We start from the raw sequence: 26,195 nt of genomic DNA on the forward strand, positions 1-26,195 counted from the left end.
AATATCCACTGCCACTGAAATAGCCACAGTTTTGTACATACTTTTCTCTGTTTTATATGCAATCTCTTGGATTTGACTAATTCCCTGACCTCGGGGTGTTTATTGAATGATTCTAATTGGAAATTCTGGATTGTATGGAGGGTTACGAAATTTATACTTTATACCTTAAAAAAAAAAAAAAAAAAAAAAGTGTGTGTGTGTGGGGGGGGGGGGGTTATGGGTCTGTTTCTCTTATGTTCTTAATCAAAGTCTACCATTGTTCTTTTATTACTGTCTTATTTTATCGACTAAATCGTTAACTTTATGTATTTATTGAACCACACCCAATATAGAATTATGGGACCTATGTCTTGAGATTTTTTGTGTTATTCTTGTAATTTGCATGTGCTGATAGGAATGTGACATTTGCGTTATAGGCATTTTATCTACATTGCTTTGATTTCAAAATAAATTAAATCAATGTATATTTTGTAATCGTCTGTTTGGTTCCATTAGTCACGTGTGGGAGTGGTAAGATGGCCGCCCAGGGGCTCCACGGGAATCAGGGGGCGGGGCTGGAGCAAAGAGGAGGTGCTGGATGATCGAAACAGACTTCGGAACACGAGTTTCGAAACACGTGCATCTCAAAGGTTTCGGAATACTGCTTTGATTTGCCGTCACTACCAGACCGGCAGAAGACGAAACACGTTAGCTTCAGGCTAGCAGCCGCTGCGTCAATGTGGAGCTGACCCGCCAGCCGAAGGAGCACATTCAGACAAATACTAAACGTATTTTTACACAGCTGAACCTGAGCCGCTATGCCTCCGAAGAAACCCGCCCCGGCGACGGGGAATAAAAAAACTCAGGAGAAGAAGAAGGAGAAGATCATTGAGGTAAACGTCTTAGCATGTCGGTGGTTAGCGTTAGCTTAGCTGGCGCAGTGGTTCCAGCACCCTGTCAGAATTACTTGAATCATCAGTTATTTAGATAAATGTGCTGCTCTTCTGAACAAATGGGTGTCCTTTAATCGGGGCACGGAGACACATTTGGTTCATTCTGGATGACTGTGAAGCTAGCTGACTGATCTGAGGCCTGAGTGTGAGAATGTCCAGTTAAACGTCATCCTTAAATTAAGGTGAAACTCTAAATGTACACGTTAACTCTGACTAATTATATCAGGAGGCCTGTTTGTGACTGTGGACCCACTTTGAGTCCGTTTCAGTGCCGATCTGAACAGGGCGAAAAAGTTCCTATTTTTAGCACTATTTATAACTTGGGATCCAGCGTTGGTCACGTTGACATTATTGTGTCAGAAACTGTTTTACTGCCTTAAAAATGTTTGTTTAATAGTCTGTAGTGATTATTGGGTAGATTAATAACAGCAAATAAACACCACTTAATGTTTCTGTGTAGGCTCTCAGTTGTCCAGGTGGTTTCCATAGTAGGGAAGCTTGAATCTTCGACTGGACTGGGTTGCTTGACGTGAGGACGTTTCGATTCAAATCACAGAAGCTTCCTCAGCTAAAATTCTTGCTCTGGTAGTCTGACTTCTGTCTTGACTCTTGTAGAGAAGAATAAACCAGAAGCCAACAAAAGCTGGAGTTTTTTTTTTAACCTAACCAGACCCCACCTACCGAGAGGCTGACTGCTATAGGCTAGTGACTAAACAATAGCTCTAATTAGCACCTATTGTGCTCTAGTTAGCACTCTCCTAATGACAGGATGGAAGCCTCCCTGATGGCTCCCTTGACGACTCCCTCCTGATGACGTGAATGACTCATTACCATGAACAAAAGACTGAAACTGCTTTGACCTGAATACCACATTGTAAACAGGGGACAAAGCGTGTCTGAGACCCGCTCCGCGATTAAGGCTGGGTTTCAACTGTTTTACAAAGAATGCTTCCTTGACACCTCTCTCAAACCATTCTTCTCTCTGGCTAAGATTTTAACTTCCTTGTCCTCAAACGTGTGGTTAGTGTCTTTCAGGTGGAGATGAACTGCAGACTGAGGTCCACTGGCGACCTCTCTGCGGTGCTGGTATAGCCTCTTGTGTAAAAGATGCTTCGTCTCACCTATGTAGTGTTCATTACAGTTTTCCTGACATCTGATATGATACACTACATTGCTCTGTTTGTAACTAGGGATCCTGTCCTTAGGGTGAACTTATTTCTGTCTCAAGGTGTTGACTGGTTTAAAGTAAACTGGATTTTGTGCTGTCTGAAGATCCTCTGTAGTTTTTTTCCCCTACTCTTGCTAAATAAGGGAGAGACACTCCTCTTCTTCTTATCTCTGTCTCCTGTCTATCTGGTCTCTTTGTTTTCTGGGACTTCTGCACTTTGTCCAGGGACCAACGTGGGTACCCACATACTGTGAGGGCTTTCCGTATAAGTTGTTGCTCTTTAGCCCTTCCCTCTGCAGTTGTGGGCACCTGTAGGGCTCTGTGTTGAAGAGTCCTGATCACCCCGAGCTTGTGTTCAAGGGGGTGGTTTGAGCCAAAGAGCAGATATTGGTCAGTGTGAGTGGGTTTTCTGTAAACCCCTGTCTGGAGCTGCCTGTTCTGTCCAATCGTAACATCACAGTCCAAGAAGGCTAAATGGTTGTTTTCTGGCATCCTCACGTGTGAACTTGATATTGGAGTCCACCGAATTGATGTGTTCTGTAAAGTCCTCGACCTCCTGTTGCTTGATTTTAACCCATGTGTCATCGACATACCTGAACCAGTGACTGGGAGAGATGCCCGTGAACGACATCAAGACTGTCTTCTCCACTCGCTCCATGTACAGATTGGCCACAATGGGGGATACCGGAGACCCCATCGCACAACCATGGATCTGCCTGTAGTAATTCCCCCTAAACAGGAAATACGTGGTGTTAAGACAGATCTCCAAGAGTTGGCAGATGTGGTCTGGTGTGAGTTTGGTCCTTTCAGGTAGAGACACATCTTCCAGCAGTCTCTGCCTCACAGCTGAGATGGCCTCAGCGGTGGGATGCAGGTGAACAAATGACACCATAGTTTCATCTGCCTCCAGCTGCAGGTCCTTGATTTTGTTCACAAAATCTTGTGTGTTCTCCACATGGTGGTCTGAGTTACCCACTAGAGGAGCCAAATCCACTTGAGGTGCTTGGCCAAATTGTATGTGATGGAATCTGTGCTACATACAATAGGCATGAGTGGCACGTCCTGTTGTGGATTTTGGGCAGTCCATAGATGCATGGAGTGGCATCCCCCGGGTACAGTCTGTAGTATGTCTGCCTGTCGATGAGTCCCTCTTTCTCCAGGTTTTGGAGGCAGCTAATGGTTTTCTTGTTATAGCCACTTGTGGGGTCTCTCTTCAGACGTTCGTATGTACTGGAGTCATTGAGCAAGTTGTTGATCTTGGCCTCGTAGTCCGATGTGTTCAGGACCACCGTGCATCTGCCTTTATCTGCTGGCAAGATATGGATGCTTTGGTCCTTCTGCAGTGCTGCCAAAGCTTTTTGTTCTTCTCCTGTGATGTTGGACAGAGGAGGCTTAGCACTGTTAAGCGCTGCTGTGACTCTTAGTTGGAGGTCCCCAGCTTCTGACTCTGACAAACTGTTGTGTTTAATGGCTGACTCTACTGCAGTGATGTATCTACTGTCGGTATATGTTTAGTGGTCACTGAGAAATTTAGTCCTTTGGTGAGCACATCCTTTTCTGTCTAAGAACCCTGTCGGAGAGATTCTTTACCCAATTTTCCCTGTTGTCACTAATTTGTCTGGGTGTATCTTTAAAACTACTCCCACTGAAAGTACACCTTTTCTGCACTAAAAGGTTGTGAAACTTCCTGATTTGCCTCTCCTTACTTTTTAAATGCTCAGCCATTTGAATTTTAACTATGAACTTTGTGATCTTATTATGGGCCTCTTCCCCCACTAAGGTTTCTAACCTTTTGTAAAGACTATCAAGATTATTTTGGAGGTCTAATATTTTAAAATGAAGCCTTCTAATTCTAAGACCCAAAATCCTCCTAAGGTAACTGTGCTGGATCTTTTCTGCTGTGTGGCCTGCTTCTAGTGCCTTTTGCTTCATGCATTTGGGAATAACATTGTTTTGTTTGCATCTTAGGTTAAATCTTAAGTGGTTTCTAAAGTTAGCTATCTTTTTAGCAGTCCTTTCCAGCTTACGTACTAGTGCCAGGGCCTCATGCCCACAGTTGGTCGCAATGTTTCTGTGTAGGCTCTCAGTTGTCCAGGTGGTTTCCATAGTAGAGAAGCTTGAATCTTCGACTGGACTGGGTTGCTTGACGTGAGGACGTTTCGCTTCAAATCACAGAAGCTTCCTCAGCTAAAACTCTTGCTCTGGTAGTCTGACTTCTGTCTTGACTCTTGTAGAGAAGAATAAACCAGAAGCCAACAAGACAGAACTGCTGGAAGATGTGTCTCGGAGCGGGTCTCAGACACGCTTTGTCCCCCTGTTTACAATGTGGTACTCAGGTCAAAGCAGTTTCAGTCTTTTGTTCATGGTAATGAGTCATTCACGTCATCAGGAGGGAGTCGTCAAGGGAGCCATCAGGGGAGGCTTCCGTCCTGTCATTAGGAGAGTGCTAACTAGAGCACAATAGGTGCTAATTAGAGCTATTGTTTAGTCACTAGCCTATAGCAGTCAGCCTCTCGGTAGGTGGGGTCTGGTTAGGTTAAAAAAACTCCAGCTTTTGTTGGCTTCTGGTTTAGTCTTCTCTACAAGAGTCAAGACAGAAGTCGGACTACCAGAGCAAGAATTTTAGCTGAGGAAGCTTCTGTGATTTGAAGCGAAACGTCCTCAGGTCAAGCAAACCAGTCCAGTCGAAGATTCAAGCTTCTCTACCACTTAATGTTATAATATATAATACAAAGTTAATAAATTAGACTCGTTTCAATATGCTAAAGTTCAGGATTTGGGCCTTTTTTTTTGTGTTTTCTTTGACAAACTGGACAATGATAATCACCAGTATTTGTCTGTCTGTTTGATAGATATCTATCTTTATGCAGTGTTGCGGATCACGTGTATGGACAACTTCAGGGTTCCATGATTCTTTGCGCACATGGAGTGGTTCCAGTTCCACGCCAACATGTTGTTGCGCGAAGAAATTAATGATCGGAAATATCGATGGCACTCAACCTGGGTGTGATTTGTCTTGGGGTTTGAAGAAAAAAATCTATATGTACATTAACTTGCGTTTGAATGCCTCCGGTGACCATCTGTCATGTTGGTTTGCATTTCTTTTCCTCGTGCCTGATGAGCAGTGCTGCCATTTTTGTTATTTACAACCATCGAGGTGAACTGGGACTACTCTGAACTTGCAGTGCATGATGGGTCCCTTAAAGACTATTATTCCCCACCAATTGCCTAGACCTAGCCTTGCAGTCAGTTTGGTGGGGAATAATACAGTCAGGCCAGGGTAGCTCACATTAGCCATGGGCTACTTTTCAGTGAGGCTCTCGCACAACAAATGTAGGTGTTGACCCCCTCCCAAAAAAAGTTACACACCAAAAATACTCACATGAGGAATTAGAGATGAGATTAGAAAAGACGTAATTTGGAGGTCAAGTGGTTAGGGCGCTTGGTTTCAGTGCGGATGGTCCTCAGTTCAAACCCCACCCCTGCTGGTTACTCCAAGGAATGTGGAGTTGCGTCAGGAAGGGGATCCGACGTAAAACGTGTGCTAATTCAACATGCATATCCATATCAGATCTGCTGTGGCGATCCAGAGTGGACAACAAGGCAGGAGCCGAAGGGGCTTCCTACTATAGTTTCAAACATTGTGACATAGATGTCAGAAGAACTTTAGATCTTCCATATATGTCACAGTGTATTTTGTTACCAGGTCTTGTTTGATTTAGCAAATATATTGTCAATTTTTTTTTAAATGGTTACTTTGATGTTAAAATCGGACAATGTCGAGGAGAGTGCCGTGGCAAGAAAAGCTTTAATAGACAGTAATCATATGTTAAATTTAAATCTGTCTGTTATTGCAAAAATCAGTTGACTGTAATATAGATGAACTATTAAGGTTTCATTATTCTGATTTTAAAAGGTGTTTTTACAAGAAGTATGCACAGACTAATCTAGTTGTTGGCCAGATAGAGGAACTCCCCCCTGATTCACATGTAAATACTGTTCATGGTTTTACATCTGATGAACTCAAATTTATGTTGACGAATATGATGAATGGTTTTATACAATTTTTAAAGATTTTCTTTTATAAAAAAGTTTCATGTTTTAGTTATGTAATACCTAATTTTAATTTATTGCTCTTATGCTTGCGAGTTTTTAAAGTATGCCATGTAAATTGAGTGCATGTGTGTGAATAAACACATGTACCACATGACTGAAAGGTTTAGTCAGTTCCCATATAAACTACTTAACCCCTTAACGCCCATCGTCGCATATATGCTACAATCTCTGACTCAAATATGCAACTTACCAAATTGACCTGTATGCCGTTGTCGCAAATTTGCAAATACCATCATTATTATTATAACATAAAGTCATTACCAGAATACCCAATATTACTCTCTAGTTTTTGTGCAAAAGTGAAATTAAGAATCTCAACATTATTTACCATCTACTTAAAGGCAAAAACTACACAAAACCTTTTTTTTATATACGCTATATAAATTCGGGCGTTAAGGGTTAATGTGGATATCAAATATGGCAACAGCGTAACTTTGTCTCATTTGATCATTTCCTTGATTATCTTGTGAATCTGTTGGTCCTACTTTCTTATTTATTATTTATAATGTAACTGTAAACATACTTTTACAATTTACAGCAATGTTGCGAGTATTACTTGAATACCTTGAGAGTTTGGATGTTTGATATTAAAAAAAAAAAATGAAAATATGTATTTGTTTTGTTACTTATTACGTTTTCAGACATTTACAGAGTAAACGTAAAGTAAAAGGTTAATAATGAAAATGTATTTTTTTATTACTTAAACACTTAAATAATACCTGTGACATCATGCTCTGTCCATTTCTTACTGACAGATTTAATTGAACGCCAACTGATATTACATAATGTGGAAACTTATTTATGTTGCCTCAGTTGTCAAAAGATACCTGGCTGTAAAAGTGGTGATTTGTTATATTATAAGTGCCTGTACTTTTTAAATTCAATATTTGTATATACTTGAGATTTAAGAGTGTACTTGGTAACATTCTGGTATGACAAAGCATGAATTTTGTGAAATTGATTGGATGTCACAAAAAATTTAAAATGTTATTTGCATAAACTGTTAAGTTACTCATGAAATGGATAATAGTGTTTGTTTCTTTTGTTTTTGTTGTGCTTTTTCTCCCCAGGACAAGACATTTGGGTTGAAGAACAAGAAAGGGGCCAAACAACAGAATACATCAAAAATGTAACGCAGCAAGTCAAATACGGACAACAAAGTGCCAGACAGGTTGGTGTTCTTTATCTGCTTCTACTTCTCATCATACGTCGCGTCTTTTTTTTGGACGAACTTGAATATTGGCTATCAAGAGTCCACAGAGTGTGAAGACCAAGCGTGCATCCATGTGATAGTGGCGTATTTCACATCAAGATATTCACATCCACCAGGAGATTACGTAGACCTGCAGCCAACCCAATTTTTACTCCTTTGTCTTATCAAGTTTGTTGTCTCCACATTTACAACACTTGACACTGTGGTGTGTTTTTCTGGACGTCATTCACCACACAGGCACCTCCGTGTTGAAGACACAGCAGTTAGAGAAGGCTAAGTGGGCACCCAGGTTTCACATGGCTGTCAGATAGATGGTTACTTTAGAGAGGTGGGAATGGACTGGTTGTCTGCCTGGGTGGCTGCCATCTAGGAGCCAAGGGGATTCTGTGGTGTCATGATTGTGATGCCTGCACAATCCCAGACTCGACCCCGGTGTCGCAGACCAAAATGGTTCCACTCCGAAAGATCGGTCCGCGTTTTGCATCTGCACGTCATTTCAGACCACAGCAGCACGTCTGAGACAGAGTCTCTTCACCCAAAGCAATCAGATGGATTAATGGATTATTAACCATTAGATGATAAAGGTAAAACCTCTTAAATCATTCTAAGGTCAGTTTTAAGCAGAAATGAGGCTGTTTTAAGCAGAAATGAGGCAAAATTCCGTGACGCTTTGAAAATGTCTGATGTGCAGTGAACGTGTCAGCCAGCAGCTCGTTTAGCCGTGGCACTCTATGTGGAAATGATTATTGTACAGAAGCTTCAGATATCTGTCGCTGAGATAGATGATGACTGGTGTGCGGTTTGAAGTAGAACGAGGTGTAATCCGTGAACTACATCATCAGGAGGGACTGATTTTAGGGGGACCGTTTCTGCGACACCGGACATGCTTGGCGGTTCTTTAGTAAGGCCCGTCACACATAGTAAGAGTGCACAGGAACCAGAATGACACGGCAAAAATGGCCATAATCTGGACACAGTTGGGAGGAAAAGAAGCATGTAGACTGTGGGCGGATCCCGGCCAGACTGCCTCGTCCACACCTGCGTGATCGCACCCAAAGCATATTTGGACAACAGTTAGATGACACAGACTGCTGTCAGACGGCCATAAAAAGCGCTGAAGACTACCCGATGTGCAAACATCTGGATGGCAAACACAGTACCAGAGTGGGAGCCGTGCCATGTCCTCCCTTTGCACAGGCCCTGCTGGTACTGGGCATCAGAGTACAACTAACGTATGGACTGGACTCGCACCATGTGTGTCAAAACCGGCATTGGTGCTGATCATTCACTCACTCCCATGCAATCAAATCTTTGCTTGTCTTCTCTTTCCCAGCGCTCACTGACCTCACAGCAGGAGACCGTACGTGTGTAGAACAGGTAATGAAATGATCGCTCAGCTGTGTGTGTGTGTGTGTGTGTGTGTGTGTGTGTGTGTGTGTGTTGTGTGTGTGTGTGTGTGTGTGTGGTGTGTGTATACTGTAAGGTCTATTATAGATATAACGGCCTGTTCAGATCTGGGGCGGCATGCGTTGACCTGCAGTGGCTACGCGGAGCTTTCGGTTTGATTGTGCGCTGTTCACATCCACTGCACATGATACGTGTTATTACATATCAACTTTCCTTTGCCCTCCCTGGCTGGGGTCCAGTGGAGGTGGACATCTGTGGTGGAACATGCTGGCAGACTTTTGCTGTGACCGATCCATCTCAGAGCTCAATCGACCGCAATCAGATCATTTCAGGTGCTGTTATGACACAGTCAGAATATGGCGATTGCGATCACATAGCGCACAAACTGCACATGGACCGCCGTCAGACATGCGTCCCATCTCGACAGCACCAAGAGTGTTTTGAACATGTGCAACACACTCAGGACAGCCAAGCGAATGGGACCAGCTATGTAGACTGCTCAGAGACCGCCGTCTGTCCAACTTCAGACCGCACCTCCATACTTCCCGACTGTGGGTGGATGTGTTATTCTGGTGCCATTCAACCTCAGCCTTTGGTGTGAATGGGGTTTCAATGTCTGATGTGAATTTGGTGAATTACCCCCGTGTGTTGCTGTGATACAATATCAATACGATACTGGGCCCACATATGGTGAACGTCAGTCTGGCTGGCAGAGGCTTCTGACTCCACTGCTGATTTTGTGATTGTGCCACACTGACTTTTTTGGTTTGTGGTTGGTTATGGGGGGAATTATCATGTGGGAACTCCCTAGTGCATTGGACGTAGTCATGCTGACATTTGTTGCTTGTTAAAGCCTGAGTGTTACAGTTGTGACGGCCTCAAAATTAAAGCGTAACAGGCCAGTTTACGCTATAACACTTTGGGGAATCCCAGAGTAAAGATAAGGCTGAAAACATCAGCCATAAATTTTATTGTGGAAGAGAGAAACTGTACAAAAGGATGAACAGTTGCTCAGATAAACTGATTTTTATAAACTTTTAGTTTAAATTATTTAGAAATTTACAGGTGAACCCCGTTACTTGCGTTTTGGCTGTTACTTGCAGTCAATTTGTGGACCCTGAAATTTAGACCAATATATAAAGACACTGTATGTTTATTGGTCAACCTCATTATTTTGTGGACCCCAACTGTGCGATTTAACAAGGTTCACCTGTAATCGGACTCTTCTTCCACTGTGGATGTTTTGGAACGCTTAAGGGGCATGGATTTAAATTCTTATGAGTCATTTTAATTCATAGTGTGGTAAATAAAGCTTTTGTTTGTGTGAAGATTGCTCAGGCCGAGGCCGAGAAGAGCAGCAAGAAGACTGGACAAGAAGAAAGAGTTGGACGAACTCAATGAGCCTGTTTAAAACCCGTAGTTGCTGCCCAGAAAGTCAGCAAAGGTAACCAGTTTAAAATGACAGAATACTAACTGCTGCTAATGCTGATAAATCTGTTGTTGTATTCTGGCCAGTACAATTTCTCAGAGACCAAGATGGAGAAATGGCTTGTTGTTGATGATCATGGTCTAAACCAAGAAGTCAGTTTATAATGATGTATAACTGAAAATTCGAGATTCTGACGAGTTTTTCTGTTCCCCAAATTAGAGCTGAAATAATTAATTGGTCAACAAAAAAGTAAATGGCACCCACAGCATTTCATGGTGGGTAGAATACTGATTGGATTGGTAAACTGGCTCAGAATTTACATTTGGTTCGAGATTTGTGAATGCAGTCACGCCAGTTCATAATGAGGAAAAGTCCTAAGCAGTGTTTTCCACTGGTTGGGAGGGAGAGACGGGAACTGTGACAAATCCTCCACTTACAGCCAGTAACTCTGCATTCAGGACACGTATAAAGTGTGAATCCTTTGGAAGATTAAAAAAAAATCTGCTAGAGCTGATGTATGCCACATGAATCACATGTGCATGGGGTTGGTGGATGGATAGTCTGTGTGCACTGTATACAACATTGTGGGGGGACAAAGTGGAATTTGGGGTTTAGGGGCTGTCACGATTAGGAATTTCTGGAGACGATTAATTGTTTTTTTTTCCCTTCTTTATTTTCTACTATCATAGTATGATTACACAACTGTGGAAGAATGTTTGCTTTGTGAGTGGAGAAACTGGGAATAGTGCAACATTTTTATTTTTATCTTCATTTTACATACAGTCCCAACTTGTTATGATTTGTGGTTGTTTCCTGTTGAATTTCTGAAATTACAGAACTGCTATAAAGAACAGTGTGAACATTTTATGGGTTTTAAAACTTTGCGGAGCAAACACCAACTCTTATAAAGAAGGAAAAACACCTGGACATGTTCAGGAAACTGATATAAACTTAACAGAACAATGCAGCTGATTTACACTCCCATGTTATTTTGTATAAGTAATACAGAATACAATAAAGGCAACTCACTGTTGTGAAATAATTAAAACATATAGCTGCAGCTTAATAACTTTGAAAAACAGAAATCAGCAGCTTGTGTTTTATTCTGACTCCAGTTATTTTAGTGTGATGAAGTCATCCTTTTTTTCTCATCTGTCACGTTTGTGCTTGAACACTACATTAAGCTCAAGATTGAACAAATACATACCTTTGGAAAATAAACAGCTGTTAAAGTTCAGCTTTTTGTGATCTGTGCCTCTGCACAGCTTCTCCACAGCAGGGTTTTTTAAAACCCGTGTGTGTGTAATTTTTGCTCAGTTCATTTATATATTCTCATTTTTTAAGGATGTTTTAAGGATATTTGAATGTTTATTTCATCTCATGATCTCATAAATTCAGTATACGACGCGCACATGGTGTGAACAGGTCGGTGCCATCAGAACCACACGTGTAGAGAAAGTACAGAGAGTAAAGGCAGCCCCAAGGTTTGGTTTTTTTGTTTTTGTTGAACCAGGAGTCTTCCACACTGAAACCAAGCGCACTAACCACTTGGCCGCCACCCCGGTTTTTTTAGGCACTGATGTGCACTTCTGCCTTGTAATAACATGGTGTTTCTAGTGCACCTCTGGCTTGAACTGCAACAAAATACTGGAGAAAATCAAGGAGTTTGAGGTTTATGTCAAACATCAAGAAAAGCAGCACACAGAAATAAGATGCTCTGCTAACAGGCCAAAACAACAACAACAACAAAAAAACTTCTTAAAGGGTCTGGCTGAAGAATGCAGAGCTCCACTCCTGATCAGAAACACGTGCTCTCTACTAAGATTATCCAGTGTCTGTCGAGACTGTGCTAACATGCAGCAGCGTAGTAGTAAAAACTTAAGATTTTAATTTTCTATCACTATACATCCATATGTTTAGAAAATAGTTTTTAGTTTTAAAGACAAAGCATAACATGATTTATTTATGTTTTTAATCCTCTTATTTGTAGCCTGTGTGAAGTGGCTGTTTTGTACATTTTTTTTTATGACCCTGAATTAATGGTCACAATGGAATTTAATCTGGTTTCAGTTGATTTTAAACTGCCACTGTTTCATAACACTATTATTTTGGAGGGAAAACTCCCTTAAACATACTGACTTTCTGTTTGTGTCTCTTTTTTCCATACTAGAATCTAATCATTGGCTGTCTCTTTGTAGGTGTGGACCCAAAGTCGGTGTTGTGTGCATTCTATAAGCAGGGCCAGTGCACTAAAGGCGATAAGTGTAAGTTCAGCCATGATTTGTCCATGGAGCGGAAATGTGAGAAAAGAAGCGTCTATGTGGACGAGCGTGACGGAGATCTGGAAAAAGGTTTGTTTGGCTCGTTTAGCATTCAGTCAGATTGTGCAACAGCATCTTTTTTGCACTGTTTTTCATTGGGGGGGATCTTAATTGGCTGTGATGGAACCTGATGGTACTGATATTTGTTGCTGCCCCTCAGCCACTAATGCCACTTGATATTATAAATCATTTTTAACCCCTTAACGCCCATCGTCGCATATAGCTACAATCTCTGACTCAAATATGCAACTTACCAAATTGACCTGTGTGCCTGTTGTCGCAAATTTGCAACATACCATCATTATTATTATAACATAAAGTCATTACCAGAATACCCAATATTACTATCTAGTTTTTGTGCAAAAGTAAATTAATAATCTCAACATTATTTACCATCTACTTAAAGGCAAAAACACACACAAAACATTTTTTTTATATACAGCTATATAAATTCGGGCGTTAAGGGGTTAAAGATAAAGCTTCAAACAATTGTACCATATGAAAAATATCTGATCTTAAAGTTTTATCAGTTTTTAACTGTAAAAGTAGATACAATGTTCTTTAAACCTGCACAAATTCTTAACACAAGGTTATATATTATAATAATATGCACATCCCCATGACCCTGACTGGTGATGTTGTCAGGCGGTGGAAGGAATACTTCGAGGATCTCCTCAGTACCATCGTCGCGTCTTCCGAAGAGGAAGCAGAGACTGGGGACTCAGAGGCAGACTCATCCATCACCCAGGCCGAAGACGGATGAAATCTGTCCTGGGTACCTTGGGTCTCTGCATGTTGTGGGACTGTCTTGGCTGACACGCCTCTGCGGCATCGCGTGGCGGTCGGGGACAGTGCCTCTGGATTGGCAGACCGGGGTGGTGGTTCCTCTGTTTAAGAAGGGAGACCAGAGGGTGTGTTCCAACTACAGGGGATCACACTCCTCAGCCTCCCCAGTAAGGTCTATTCCAGAGTACTGGAGAAGAGAATTCGACCGATAGTCGAACCTTGGATTCAGGAGGAGCAGTGTGGTTTTCGTCCTGGTTGCGGCACACTGGACCAGCTCTACACCCCGCTCCTCGGGTGCTCGAGGGTTCATGGGAGTTCACCCAACCAGTCCACATGTGCTTTGTGGATCTGGAGAAGGCGTTCGACCGTGTCCCTCTGGGCATCCTGTGGGGGGTGCTCCGGGAGTATGGGGTCCGGGGTCCTTTGCTAAGGGCTATCCGGTCCCTGTACGACCGCAGCAGGAGCTTGGTTCGCATTGCCGGTAGTAAGCCAAACCTGTTTCCAGTGCATGTTGGCCTTCCCTAGGGCTGCCCTTTGTCACCGGTTATGTTCATTATCTTTATGGACAGAATTTCTAGGCGCAGCCGGGGTGTAGAGGGGGTCTGGTTTGGGAACCACAGGATCTCGTCTCTGCTGTTTGCAGCCGATGTGGTTCTGTTGGCTTCGTTAAATCAGGACCTTCAGTGTGCACTGGGGCGGTTTGCAGCCGAGTGTGAAGCGTCCGGGATGAAAATCAGCACCTCCAAATCCGAGGCCATGGTTCTCGACCGGAAAAAGGTGCTTTGCCCTCTTCAGGTCGGTGGAGTGTCCTTGCCTCAAGTGGAGGAGTTTAAGTATCTCGGGGTCTTGTTCACGAGTGAGGGACGGATGGAGCGTGAGATCGATAGACAGATCAGTGCAGCATCTGCAGTGATGCGGTCGCTGTATCAGACCGTCATGGTGAAGAGAGCTGAGTAGGGGGGCAAAGCTCTCAGTTTACCGATCGATCTACGTTCCGATCCTCACCTATGGTCATGAGATTTGGCTCATGACCGAAAGAACGAGATCGTGAGTACAAGCGGCCGAGATGAGTTTCCTCCGCAGGGTAGCTGGGCGCTCCCTTAGAGAGAGGGTGAGGAGCTCGGTCACTCAGGAGGAGCTCGGAGTCGAGCCGCTGCTCCTCCACGTCGAAAGGAGCCAGTTGAGGTGGCTCGGGCATCTTTTCCGGATGCCCCCTGGACGCCTCGCTGGAGAGGTGTTCCGGCACGTCCCATCAGGAGGAGGCCCCGAGGAAGACCCAGGACACGCTGGAGGGACTACGTCTCTCGGCTGGCTTGGGAACACCTTGGGGTTCCCCCGGAGGAGCTGGGGGAGGTGTGTGTGGATCGGGAGGCCTGGGCAGCTTTGCTTGAGCTGCTGCCCCCGCGACCTGACTCCGGATAAAGCGGAAGAGGATGGATGGATGGATAATATGCACAATATGTTTTAGTGGTTAGTAGCATTGCATCACAGCGAGAAGGATCTCTGGTTCACTTCCAACCTGGTTGTGGTCTGTGTGAGGTTACGTGTTCTCCACATGTCTTTGTGGGTTTCCTCTGGCTTCTCGCCACCATCAGAAACATACATATTAGGGTTTGCTTTTTCTCTGCTCTTGACAAAGACGGCATCTCTGCTGGAAATGGCACAATACCACTTTATCATGTCCTATATGATACCAATATTGGAATCTTCGATATCTGCCGATACTGATAGCAATCAGATACCTTTCCCCCTGCAATAAACTAATGTTAGTAAACTCACGTCTGTATGCACTTTGCTAACTAGTCATCTGACAACACATCAACTCAAACTGTGGAACAAATATTCTACTCCCCCAACAGCAAAAAGTACGCACATAGCCCAAACGTGACTAAGCTGTGCAATAAATGGTAAATGGACTGCATTTATATAGCGCTTTTCCATCTGAATCAGACGCTCAAAGCGCTTTACAATTATGCCTCACATTCACCCCAATGTCAGGGTACTGCCATACAAGGCACTCACTACACACCGGGAGCAATAGGAGATTAAAGGCCTTGCCCAAGGGCCCTTAGTGATTTTCCAGTCAGGTGGGGATTTGAACCCATGATTTTCTGGACTCAAGCCCAACACCTTAGCCACTAGACCATCACCTCCCCCGCCGCCACCACCACCTACAAGACTAATTGCATCAGTGATACCGAGCCAAAATATTGGCTTGTGCATCCCTAGTGTCAACATTTAGAATTGGTCCTCGAGCACCGGGCTGTGGCTGCCCACTGTTCCTAGTTGTTGGAATGTGTCAAAGTGTAACTTTGATGCGTTAAACTCAGAGGACACATTTTGTTGTATATACAATGACAATGGATTAGGGCTGATGATTAATTGTATATTCTGACTGTGAAACATCATATAAAATGTGTATCACTGGTTAGGATTATCTTATTTGCAGTTACAGACTATACAGCTGTTGTGGTCAGTTATTTTCCACGTTTGAAGAATAATCAACACACAAAACGTGCGTATCATCAAAAGTTCACTGATGGAAAGATGCTCAGTTTTATACAGTTCCTTTTAATTAATTATTTTTAATACGTAAAAAGCTGCACAGGTGACATGAAATCAGACATATTGCTCAGTTTTGCAAGTGATCAGATGTAAATATATTTTGTGTTTTTAGTGAATGCGCTGTAAATTGTTTGTGTTTAACGCTGAGCTGCATGTTCTTTGTTTAGACACCATGGAGAACTGGGATGAGAAGAAGCTGGAGGAGGTGGTCAACAAAAAGCACGGAGAGGCTGAGAAGAAGAAAGCCAAAACGCAGATTGTGAGTTTGTTCAGAGGAATTATAGGACAGATAACTTTTTTTTTTTTTTTTTTCTGAAATGATGGTAAATGATTTTTGTAGTAGAACTGCTCTTGTTTAAATTGACGGTTGGCTGATGTAAATTTTTCAGACTGGCTTTGTAGAACCAAATTTTGAAAAGATGCAAGTTTTCAAGTGTGGTAATTTGGTCTTTTACTTGGACTGATGTTTAAAGATTAAGATAAACTAAGTTGCACTAACCTCTGCTCTCACATTATATTTTTAAACGGAGTGCTACCACCTCATGCGACAAGGCAAAATTAATTTAATCTGCACATTACTTATTTGTAATGTAAACACCCTGTTAGTGAGCAGAAGATAAGCTAATTAATGTTATTGTACAGGGCACAAAACACAAATAAACTGGTTATTGTGGCCACTGACCAGATGATCATAGGTGAGGTAAATGTTCAGTGTAGTTAAACGATTGAAAACTTGATGCATTGTTTATAGAGTAAAACTAAACAAGAATAGAATTAGCTTAGCTGACCGTTGCTCATCTTGTTTCACAGTCCAAGCCAGATTTGTTCTGAATAGTATAGAAGTTATCCCCCCCCCCCCAACACACACACACACACTTTTTTTTTTTTTATTCCAGAGCATGGTCATTCAGTTTGAGAGCATGGCTTCTTAAATTTAGCTGTTTTCTAACAAAGAATGTTTCTGCTACTACTGTTTCCTTGATGGTTAGCATCCAGCTTAATGGTGCATTGCTGCCATCTTCTGCTCCAGTGTGTGAATTACAGTACCTCATTCAGTATACAGGAGCAGCTTGTCATGTGTGCAGACACCGCTATCTTGTGGCCATAGATGATAATGTAATATTTTGTCACATGTCGCAGGACCTGACAGATTAGTTTTTAAAAGTCTGTAAAATACAGTATATTGATCTTATACAAGGATAGTCTGCTTTTAAACTCTTCTAAAGCAAGGATATCAGGCTCTATGCACTGAGAAGCAGTTTTCCAGTATTTGATAGGCTGAGTAACTCAGTTATTGAAAAAAAATCAGATTAGTGGGTTATTAAAATTTAGCTGATTTGTTAAATATACAATTTAACTCCATACTTTCTGATGGAGTTAAATTGTATATGTAAGAAAATACAATTAAACTGGGTTCCTACATCATTAATACAAAAAACATCATTAATACAAAAAACCCCAAAGAATTAAAACGTCCTGGAGTACTGTCACGTAAGTTAACTTTTTGTTCTCGTCTCTGTTCCATTATGATGTCTGCAGGTGTGCAAGTATTTCCTGGAGGCCATAGAGAACAATAAGTACGGCTGGTTTTGGGTGTGTCCAGCAGGGGGCGATAGCTGTATGTATCGGCACGCTCTGCCTCCAGGCTTTGTGTTGAAGAAAGACAACAAGAAGGAGGAGAAAGAGGAGGAGATCTCACTAGAGGAGCTGATAGAGAATGAGGTGAGGAGCGTCTCTCATATGAGGTTAGAACCGACAAACGGTCTAAACCTGCCATCTTAACCGCGCCTGTCTCTGTCCCAGCGTGCTTCTCTCGGGCCTGATGTGACTCGGATTACCCTGGAGACTTTCCTGTCGTGGAAGAAGAGGAAAAGGCAGGAGAAGGTTGGAACATGGTCATCTTACTTATCTGCAGAATGAAATCTAAAATAACGTTTTGCAGATTGTGTTTGAAATGGAAAAACTCATGGATTAACAGGTGGACAAAGCTCAAGCAGAGATGGAGAAGAAGAAAGCGGACTTCAAGGCTGGAATATCCCTCGTGGTAAAGCAGCTCAACACTTTTCTGCTGAGCAAACCTATTTCACGTCCTCAGTGGGGCTGAAAGGAAAAACGTGATTTATTATTTATTTTTTAAATCAATCTGCAGGTGAGTGGCCGCGAGGTGTTCGAGTTCCGTCCGGAGCTGGTTGATGATGACGATGCCGAGGCCGATGACACTCAATACGCCAGTGAAGAAGATGACAAAGAGGTAGTGATGAAGCCAGTTTGTTCTGATATTTTTACTTTAGCAGAACATTGCCCCTACAGTTGATTAATATCCAGTTTACAAGAGCGCTTTGCAGAATTGTATTGTACCATTTACTAATTCTATTCTACCTGGATTAATGATAAATATCCACCAGGTGGAGATAGTGCTCCATAGGGCTGCCTCAAACAACTATTTTGGTAGTCGACTAGTCAACGATTATTTTTGCGATTAGTCGACTCGTTGGATCATACAACCCCTGGCAAAAATTATGGAATCACCGGCCTCGGAGGATGTTCATTCAGTTGTTTAATTTTGTAGAAAAAAAGCAGATCACAGACATGACACAAAACTAAAGTCATTTCAAATGGCAACTTTCTGGCTTTAAGAAACACTATAAGAAATCAGGAAAAAAAATTGTGGCAGTCAGTAACGGTTACTTTTTTAGACCAAGCAGAGTGAAAAAAATATGGAATCACTCAATTCTGAGGAAAAAAAATATGGAATCATGAAAAACAAAAGAACGCTCCAACACACTAGTATTTTGTTGCACCACCTCTGCCTTTTATAACAGCTTGCAGTCTCTGAGGCATGGACGTAATGAGTGACAAACAGTACTCTTCATCAAACTTCATCCAACTTTCTCTGATTGCTGTTGCCAGATCAGCTTTGCAGGTTGGAGCCTTGTCATGGACCATTTTCTTCAACTTCCACCAAAGATTTTCAATTGGATTAAGATCTGGACTATTTGCAGGCCATGACATGACCCTATGTGTCTTTTTGCAAGGAATGTTTTCACAGTTTTTGCTCTTTGGCAAGATGCATTATCATCTTGAAAAATGATTTCATTATCCCCAAACATCCCTTCAATTGATGGGATAAGTGTCCAAAATATCAACATAGACTTGTGCATTTATTGATGATGTAATGACAGCCATCTCCCCAGTGCCTTTACCTGACATGCAGCCCCATATCATCAATGACTGTGAAAATTTACATGTTCTCTTCAGGCAGTCATCTTTATAAATCTCATTGGAACGGCACCAAACAAAAGTTCCAGCATCATCACCTTGCCCAATGCAGATTCGAGATTCATCATGAATATGACTTTCATCCAGTCATCCACAGTCCACGATTGCTTTTCCTTAGCCCATTGTAACCTTGTTTTTTTTTTCTGTTTAGATGTTAATGATGGCTTTCGTTTAGCTTTTCTGTATGTAAATCCCATTTCCTTTAGGCGGTTTCTTACAGTTCAGTCACAGACGTTCACTCCAGTTTCCTCCCATTCGTTCCGCATTTGTTTTGTTGTGCATTGATTTTTGAGACATGTTGCTTTAAGTTTTCTGTCTTGACACTTTGGCTTCCTTGGTCTACCAGTATGTTTGCCTTTAACAACCTTCCCATGTTGTTTGTATTTGGTCCAAAGTTTAGACACAGCTGACTGTGAACAGCCAACATCTTTTGCAGCATTGCGTGATGATTTACCCTCTTTTAAGAGTTTGATAATCCTGTCCTTTGTTTCAATTGACATCTCTCATGTTGGAGCCATGATTCATGTCAGTCTACTTGGTGCAACAGCTCTCCAAGGTGTGATCACTCCTTTTTAGATGCAGACTAACGAGCAGATCTGATTTGATGCAGGTGTTAGTTTTGGGGATGATAATTTACAGGGTGATTCCATAATTTATTCCTCAGAATTGAGTGAGTCCATATTTTTTTCCCTCTGCTTGGTCTAAAAAAAAGTAACCGTTACTGACTGCCACAAATTTTTTTTTTCCTGATTTCTTATAGTGTTTCTTAAAGCAAGAAAGTTGCCATTTGAAATGACTTTAGTTTTGTGTCATGTCTGTGATCTGCTTTTTTTCTACAAAATTAAACAACTGAATGAACATCCTCTGAGGCCGGTGATTCCATAATTTTTGCCAGGGGTTGTACATAATTCTTAAATTAAGGCCTGCAGCATTTTCTGAGAAACGTCGGGATGAAAACATGAACATTTCCAAATCATTGACTATTTCTTAGACTTCATTTACATCAATCATTCAGAAATACAAACAGTGTGGTACTTTATAGTAAATGTGTCAGGTAGGCAGTTCTCAAAAACTAAATGGCCATGCTGGAAGGAGACAAGTGAGGGAAGCCACCAAGACACAACTGTGGAAGAACCTTTGACTTCTGTGAGTGGAGAAACTGGGAATAGTGCAACATTTTTATTTTTTCATCTTCATTTTACTTATAGTCCCAACTTTTTCTGATTTGTGGTTGTTTCTGTTGCATTTCTGAAATTACAGAACTGCTAGAGAGAAAAGTGTGAACATTTTATTGTGTTTTAAAACTTTGTGGAGCAAACACAATACACAGATGTGCAGGAAAACTTTGATATAACCTGAACAGAACAATGCAGGCTGACTTGGCTCCCCTTATTTTTTGTATAAATAAATCAGAATGAAATAAAAGGTAACTCACTTTGAAATGAATAAAACATAGCTGCAGCTTATAATAACTTTGAAAAATAACACAAATCAGCAGCTTGTATTTTTAGAAAAGTAAAGGCAGTTTCACTTTTTTTTTTTTTTACATGTTCACTCGGGTTAAAAAGAATGTAACGTCTCATGCCTCCGTTCACTGTCTGCAGCGAGTTGACTACACACACACACACACAGCTCCTCCAGTAAACTGCGCATTTTAGGTGGCTTTGAACAAGACATTTTTAATTGGCTGTCTTATCCAAGTTTGAACGTCCAAATGACGGCAGGACGGCTCGCTGCCTAAAACTATGAATTGAGAGAAAACAGACTTAAATAAAATAAACAACTCGACGGGTTCATTAGTCGACATTGTCGTGACTAGTCGACTAGTTGTGGCAGCCCTAGTGCTCCATTTCAAGAACCTTGAGACATGACAGTGACCAACCTGTTGCTTATAGAAGTAGATCCATATCTACTGGATTCATGCTGATTGAACATCTGTAACAGCAACAATCAGCAGAATAATGCTGCTGTTATAGTGACCGACGTGCAGATAAGCGGCAGAAAATGAATGAAGATGAATAGTGTTCTTTTAAAAAAAAATTGGAATTTTATTTTTGAATTTGCTTTGAAACATATTTTCACAAACATACTTGGCTGACGTATGCTTTCTGAGGGCTTTGTCCTTAGAAATATAACGCCTCAAGGGAACAAGTTCCTCTTATTCATTTTTTTTTTTATGCAATATACAAAAAAGGCCCTTTTTATCATTTTTGTTTGTGGAAATTTCACTTCATATATATAAAGGAAAGCAGTCATGAAATAGTACAATTTAGACCACAGCCCCCCCCCCCCACCCCCCCCCCCCCCCCCCCCCCCACCCCCCCCCCCCCCCCCCCCCCCCCCCCCAAAAAAAAACAAACAAAAAACCTCGAGTCCTGCGGGTCCTAATTTAGGACTGTGTTCTTTTGTTGCCACCATGAAGGAATTATTTGATCAGCTGAACCTTTCATTCCTGTTTCAGATTAAAGTGACAGAGTTCCAGGACATAGACATATCCCGTTTTGTTCCACAAGAGGTCGACCACACGGGCATTACTGTCGCAACAATGGACCGTTTTACTTCCAGGAACAAGACTCAGCCAACGGCAGCAGAGAACGGTGAGAAATTAAAAGACATGCATGTTTTCAAACTCTCCGTGTCCCGCCCACTCATTAATAAATCAGGTGTCCTCAGCCAATCAGCTTTTACACTAAAAGGGCATATCTCACTCCAATCAGCACTACCTTTAAAAAAAAAAAATCCATATTATGAATTATTACTTCTAACTTGTACAAGTCCTGATGTAGCTGATTAAAAATAAAATAATCCATACATTGTCTGAAAAATGCAGATTCAGAGCTATTTTTAGCCATAAATGTGACATAACCTCAGGTGCTGACTGTGACCTGTCTGAAGGTCAGTCCACCTGTGTCCACGTCATGACTTACTCCAGGACTGTCAATCTGGGCTGTTTTTGTCTCCAAATGTAATATGGCTTTAATTTGAATTTCAAATCAAATTATTGTATTTTACCATCAACAAATGTCCATTTTTGTATTCAGAAAAAAAAACATCAATTACATTTCAATAAGACTGAATTATAATGATCACTTACCTTGAAAGTGGTTTCTTTGATTTCACTCCTGTTTTTCTCTGCAGCCTTCTTCAGAAGTCTACCGGTAGCTTAGCTTAGCCATTGGCTTAACTCAGTTTAGCCAATAACACAAACACGCCTGTAAGCTGACCCATGTCACGGTTCTCCTGTTACCAGCGATCACTCATCTTACGAATGTTGGACTCATGATCACAGAACCGGGTTCGTCAGGGAGACTCTTCGGTGTCCCACATGTAGCATCTTAGCTTAGCGCAACGGCACAAACCACAAACACAGCCGGTGTCGCCGACCGAATGGTGCCCCCCTAAAAATCGGTCCGCCCTGCCTTCACTGCGCATGCGTCATTTCAGAACGTCTGCAGTGATTCACTGATTATCACCTCGTTTCTGCTTAAAATGGACTTTGGAATGATTTAACAGGTTTTAATTTGTCATCTGATGGTTAATAATCACATGAATCCCTTTGATTGCTTTAGGTGAAGAGACTCAGACCCATGTGCATTGAAGGCAGGGTGGACCAATTTTTAGAGGGGACCGTTCGGTTGGGGACACCGGTTCTACTCGTTAAAGGGAAAGAATAAAATCCGTGGTTAGATCTGCTTTTGAAGGCCATTCTCAGGTTGTGTTCGGTTTCACTGCTGCTCTGTACCAGAGGGACTCCTTAAAAAAAAAAAAGTCTCACTTTCCTCCTCAAAATGTTTAGAAAATCTGTCCACCTAATAAGCAACAATAGTGGTGCTACACCATGTATAGTATACACACACACACACACACACACACACAAAAAAACTCCCACTGATTTCACTGTTAAAAATTTTTTTTATTAACTTTGTGGGCGTTACCTGAGATGGTGTCACTAAAGTTCATATTCCTGACAGCTTGAGGTTTCTGAGCATTTATCAGCAGCAGGTGAAATAAAGTTAATTTCCCCATGTTTGACTTGATTTCTCTGTGCATATGGCACCAAAAATAAAATGTTTTCAGAATTCTTTATTTAGGCTTATTTGACATTTACTAGTGATGCACACTTTAAAACGTGCATGATGAGGTCTCATCTGATGCATCACCGTGGTAACTCACTGGTGTCTTTCGCCCTCCAGAGGAGCCACTGAACGGAGCCTACGGATTCAACGTGGAGGCCAACGGCCTGTCGGGAGCGGAGGGAGGCGGGGAGGACGGCGGAGAGGAAGAAGAGGAGGTGCCAGTGGACGAGAACCTGTTCACGGGAGAGGACCTGGAGGAACTGGATGAAGAACTCAACACGCTGGCGCTGGAAGACTGAGAGGAATCTACAACGGACTGATGGACGCAACCAAGAGACCAGATGTTTTAAATTTCAGAGACTCAATAAAGCCTGATTGTCATGACATCACTTCCTGTCTCTACTCCCTCTATATACATCCCTTTTGTCCACATGACCTCAGCAGAGCCAATCAGAGCTCAGCAGCGCCAGCGGCCTATCAGGACCCACATTTAAACTATTTGTATGTTTAATTTGGTCCAAACACGACACCTGAAATGTTAAAGCTTAGGGAACAGACGACGGGACCGCGCTTCAGATTGCTCTCTGAAACTGTGTCAATCAATTTGACGGATATGAATAAAATGATGTGCACAGCAGGAAGTCAGAGCTTCATTTGTAAAATGCTTTCTACCAGAAGTCAATTTGTGGAAGGATTTTTTTGAAGAAGAAAATGGATTCTGGTTTATTAAAATCATTACCACCATATTCAAAATCCAGTTAATGATTCAGACTTGGCTGTAAATAATTAAATAACCCACCCGCTACTGTACGTGTTCAGAAGAGCCGCCTCCTGCTGAAAAAATGACTACATCCAAAGTTTGAGCGTTCCTGGGTCAGAAAAGCCACTTTACTGGAATACTTTGGCACAGTCCCAATTTCTTTTTGTTTTTACCCTTAATGCTTAATTTTATGTGCCCCCTTCCCCCATATTCACAACTTGCACAGGTTTAAACTTGAGTCTGCAGGTATATGTATAAATGTCCTAGTGCCCGTTCTTGAACTACAAGTCAGATAAAATGTTTTAGCCTCTTGCTCACTATGCCTTAAAATATAATCACTTTTTAAAGAGATACCAGGAACACTTTGACCAGACTTAAAAGGTGAGTTAAAAGTTTAAAATGCAATTATAATAATGTCCCGGATGTTAAAACAGTCTTGCGCATGGGTCCATGTCACAATAGTGACTACAGGTAAGATTATCTTAAATCCTGCCGATGGAAATTGTGGGGGCGGAGCATATGCCCCAGGCAAGTGGAGGAGGGAGTGTCTCATCAGCAAGCAGTGAGTGGAATTGTTAAGAGTGTTCGTTCCAATTGTGAGCTGATTAAATGAGGACAAATGCTTTGATTTAGGTCACGGCTGTAGTTTCTGAATATATACTTAAAAGCGGAGTCTTCTGGTAAAACTTATGCTGAATTTTTCAAAATGTTTTGGTCTAAATCTCACCTACTGTGTTCAGAATCATTCAGAAAGGCCGGACATAAAACCCCTACTGCTGGAAAAAATGCATTCATGAGTTGTGATAATTTGATTAATCAGCTACTTAGCTTACACCACAGCAGAGCTACGCTAACGTTATCATTTGGGCTAAATGAAATTGTCAAAGGTTTTTTGCTGATGTGTGGCATTAGTAACTTAAATAACTGAACAAAGAATGTGACTATTACACATAGCAGTAGTGATCACATCTCCTCCACTCTCCCTTATCTCTGCTCTTGCTTTAATCTTCAAGTCCCCACTTCACCAGACTGAATTCCTCAAATTATATTGGATACTGGTTCTATTGGACTACTACTGAATTAACCATGGAATTGATCAGCTGGTCTCTGAACACTGACACCATCTTTTCTACAAGGTCGGGACCGGAGGATCCTACCTGCCCAGATGGAACGCATCCTGCGGGCTATGTTCTCGACTCCTGGGGGGTCTTGGCGTATTGCATGCTTGGCGCCTTTCTCCATTGAGGACGTCGAGGATTTATTCATATTTGGTCATGGTAGCAGGGCTGGTACTTACTGGTTTATGTGCTGCCCTGATCTATCGGAAAATTGGCAAGACGGCAGCATCAAGAACCACGACCCCTCGCTTGTCTGTCATGATTAACGGGGTGGGCAAGGCGTTGCATTCTCAGACTGCGATGACTCTTGAACTCAGACGCAAACTGGATGACATCTTGGAGCAGATGCGCACCTTGCAGTTGAAGATTTGGGAGGCCAGGGAATATTCTTAATAATTGGGAATATTAATTGGGATTATTTGTCTCCTTTCTTATCTCAACCCACAAAGACAAACTGTTTTTCATAGGACTGAAGCATGCTCCACTTCCTCTCCCCGCTCCCCTCCTATCCCCCATCACACACTCCCCACTCTGGCTTCTGCTCATGTCACCCCCTTCCCCTCTGCGAGGGCGGCGCTGTTTTTCGCTGCTGCTGGTGCAGTTTTGCCCCTGATTTATGAACTTTCAGCTGAGTTTTTTGGTGTTGGCACACCTTTAAACTGAACTTCACCTTTCTGAGTCAACGGCAGTTAGACTTCTGTGTGTATTATTATTGTGTTGTGATTTTGTCCCTTGAACCAAGGTCCGTTATTACTGGAAATATTTATCCAGCCATTCAGGAAGCTCTAAAGGGAGAAATGAGACAAGGTGAATGTTTTGATGAATAACTTTTATTTAAAAAAAAAAAAAAAAAAGACATTAGGGCTGCTAAATGCAATTACAAGACTTGAACAGAGGGGAAAAGAGAGAGAGAGAAGGGGCCACATACGAACTTTAAAAAAAGTCATTCCAGGATCAGGAATCTCGATTTCTTGCTGCACAGATTCTATCACAAACAAAATGCTTCTAAAACAAACTAAGTTTGC

The 26,195-nt window shown here is 42.0% G+C and overlaps 1 protein-coding gene across 1 annotated transcript; it reads left to right on the plus strand.

Annotated features, from left to right (window-relative positions):
• The first annotated feature begins 660 nt into the window (after positions 1-660).
• Positions 661-23,681, plus strand: zc3h15 (zinc finger CCCH-type containing 15). The gene is given in 15 exon segments (XM_034184648.1): positions 661-872; positions 7,287-7,329; positions 7,332-7,387; positions 10,166-10,204; positions 10,206-10,238; positions 10,241-10,280; positions 12,464-12,616; positions 16,105-16,196; positions 17,477-17,659; positions 17,741-17,821; positions 17,916-17,981; positions 18,087-18,189; positions 21,676-21,813; positions 23,410-23,602; positions 23,641-23,681. Coding segments are annotated over 14 exon segments (1,284 nt in total). The 5' UTR covers positions 661-797; the 3' UTR covers positions 23,592-23,602; positions 23,641-23,681.
• The last annotated feature ends 2,514 nt before the right edge of the window (positions 23,682-26,195 follow it).

The sequence above is a fragment of the Thalassophryne amazonica genome, chromosome 13 (genome assembly GCF_902500255.1).
Source record: "Thalassophryne amazonica chromosome 13, fThaAma1.1, whole genome shotgun sequence".
Taxonomy (NCBI): Eukaryota; Metazoa; Chordata; class Actinopteri; order Batrachoidiformes; family Batrachoididae; genus Thalassophryne; species Thalassophryne amazonica.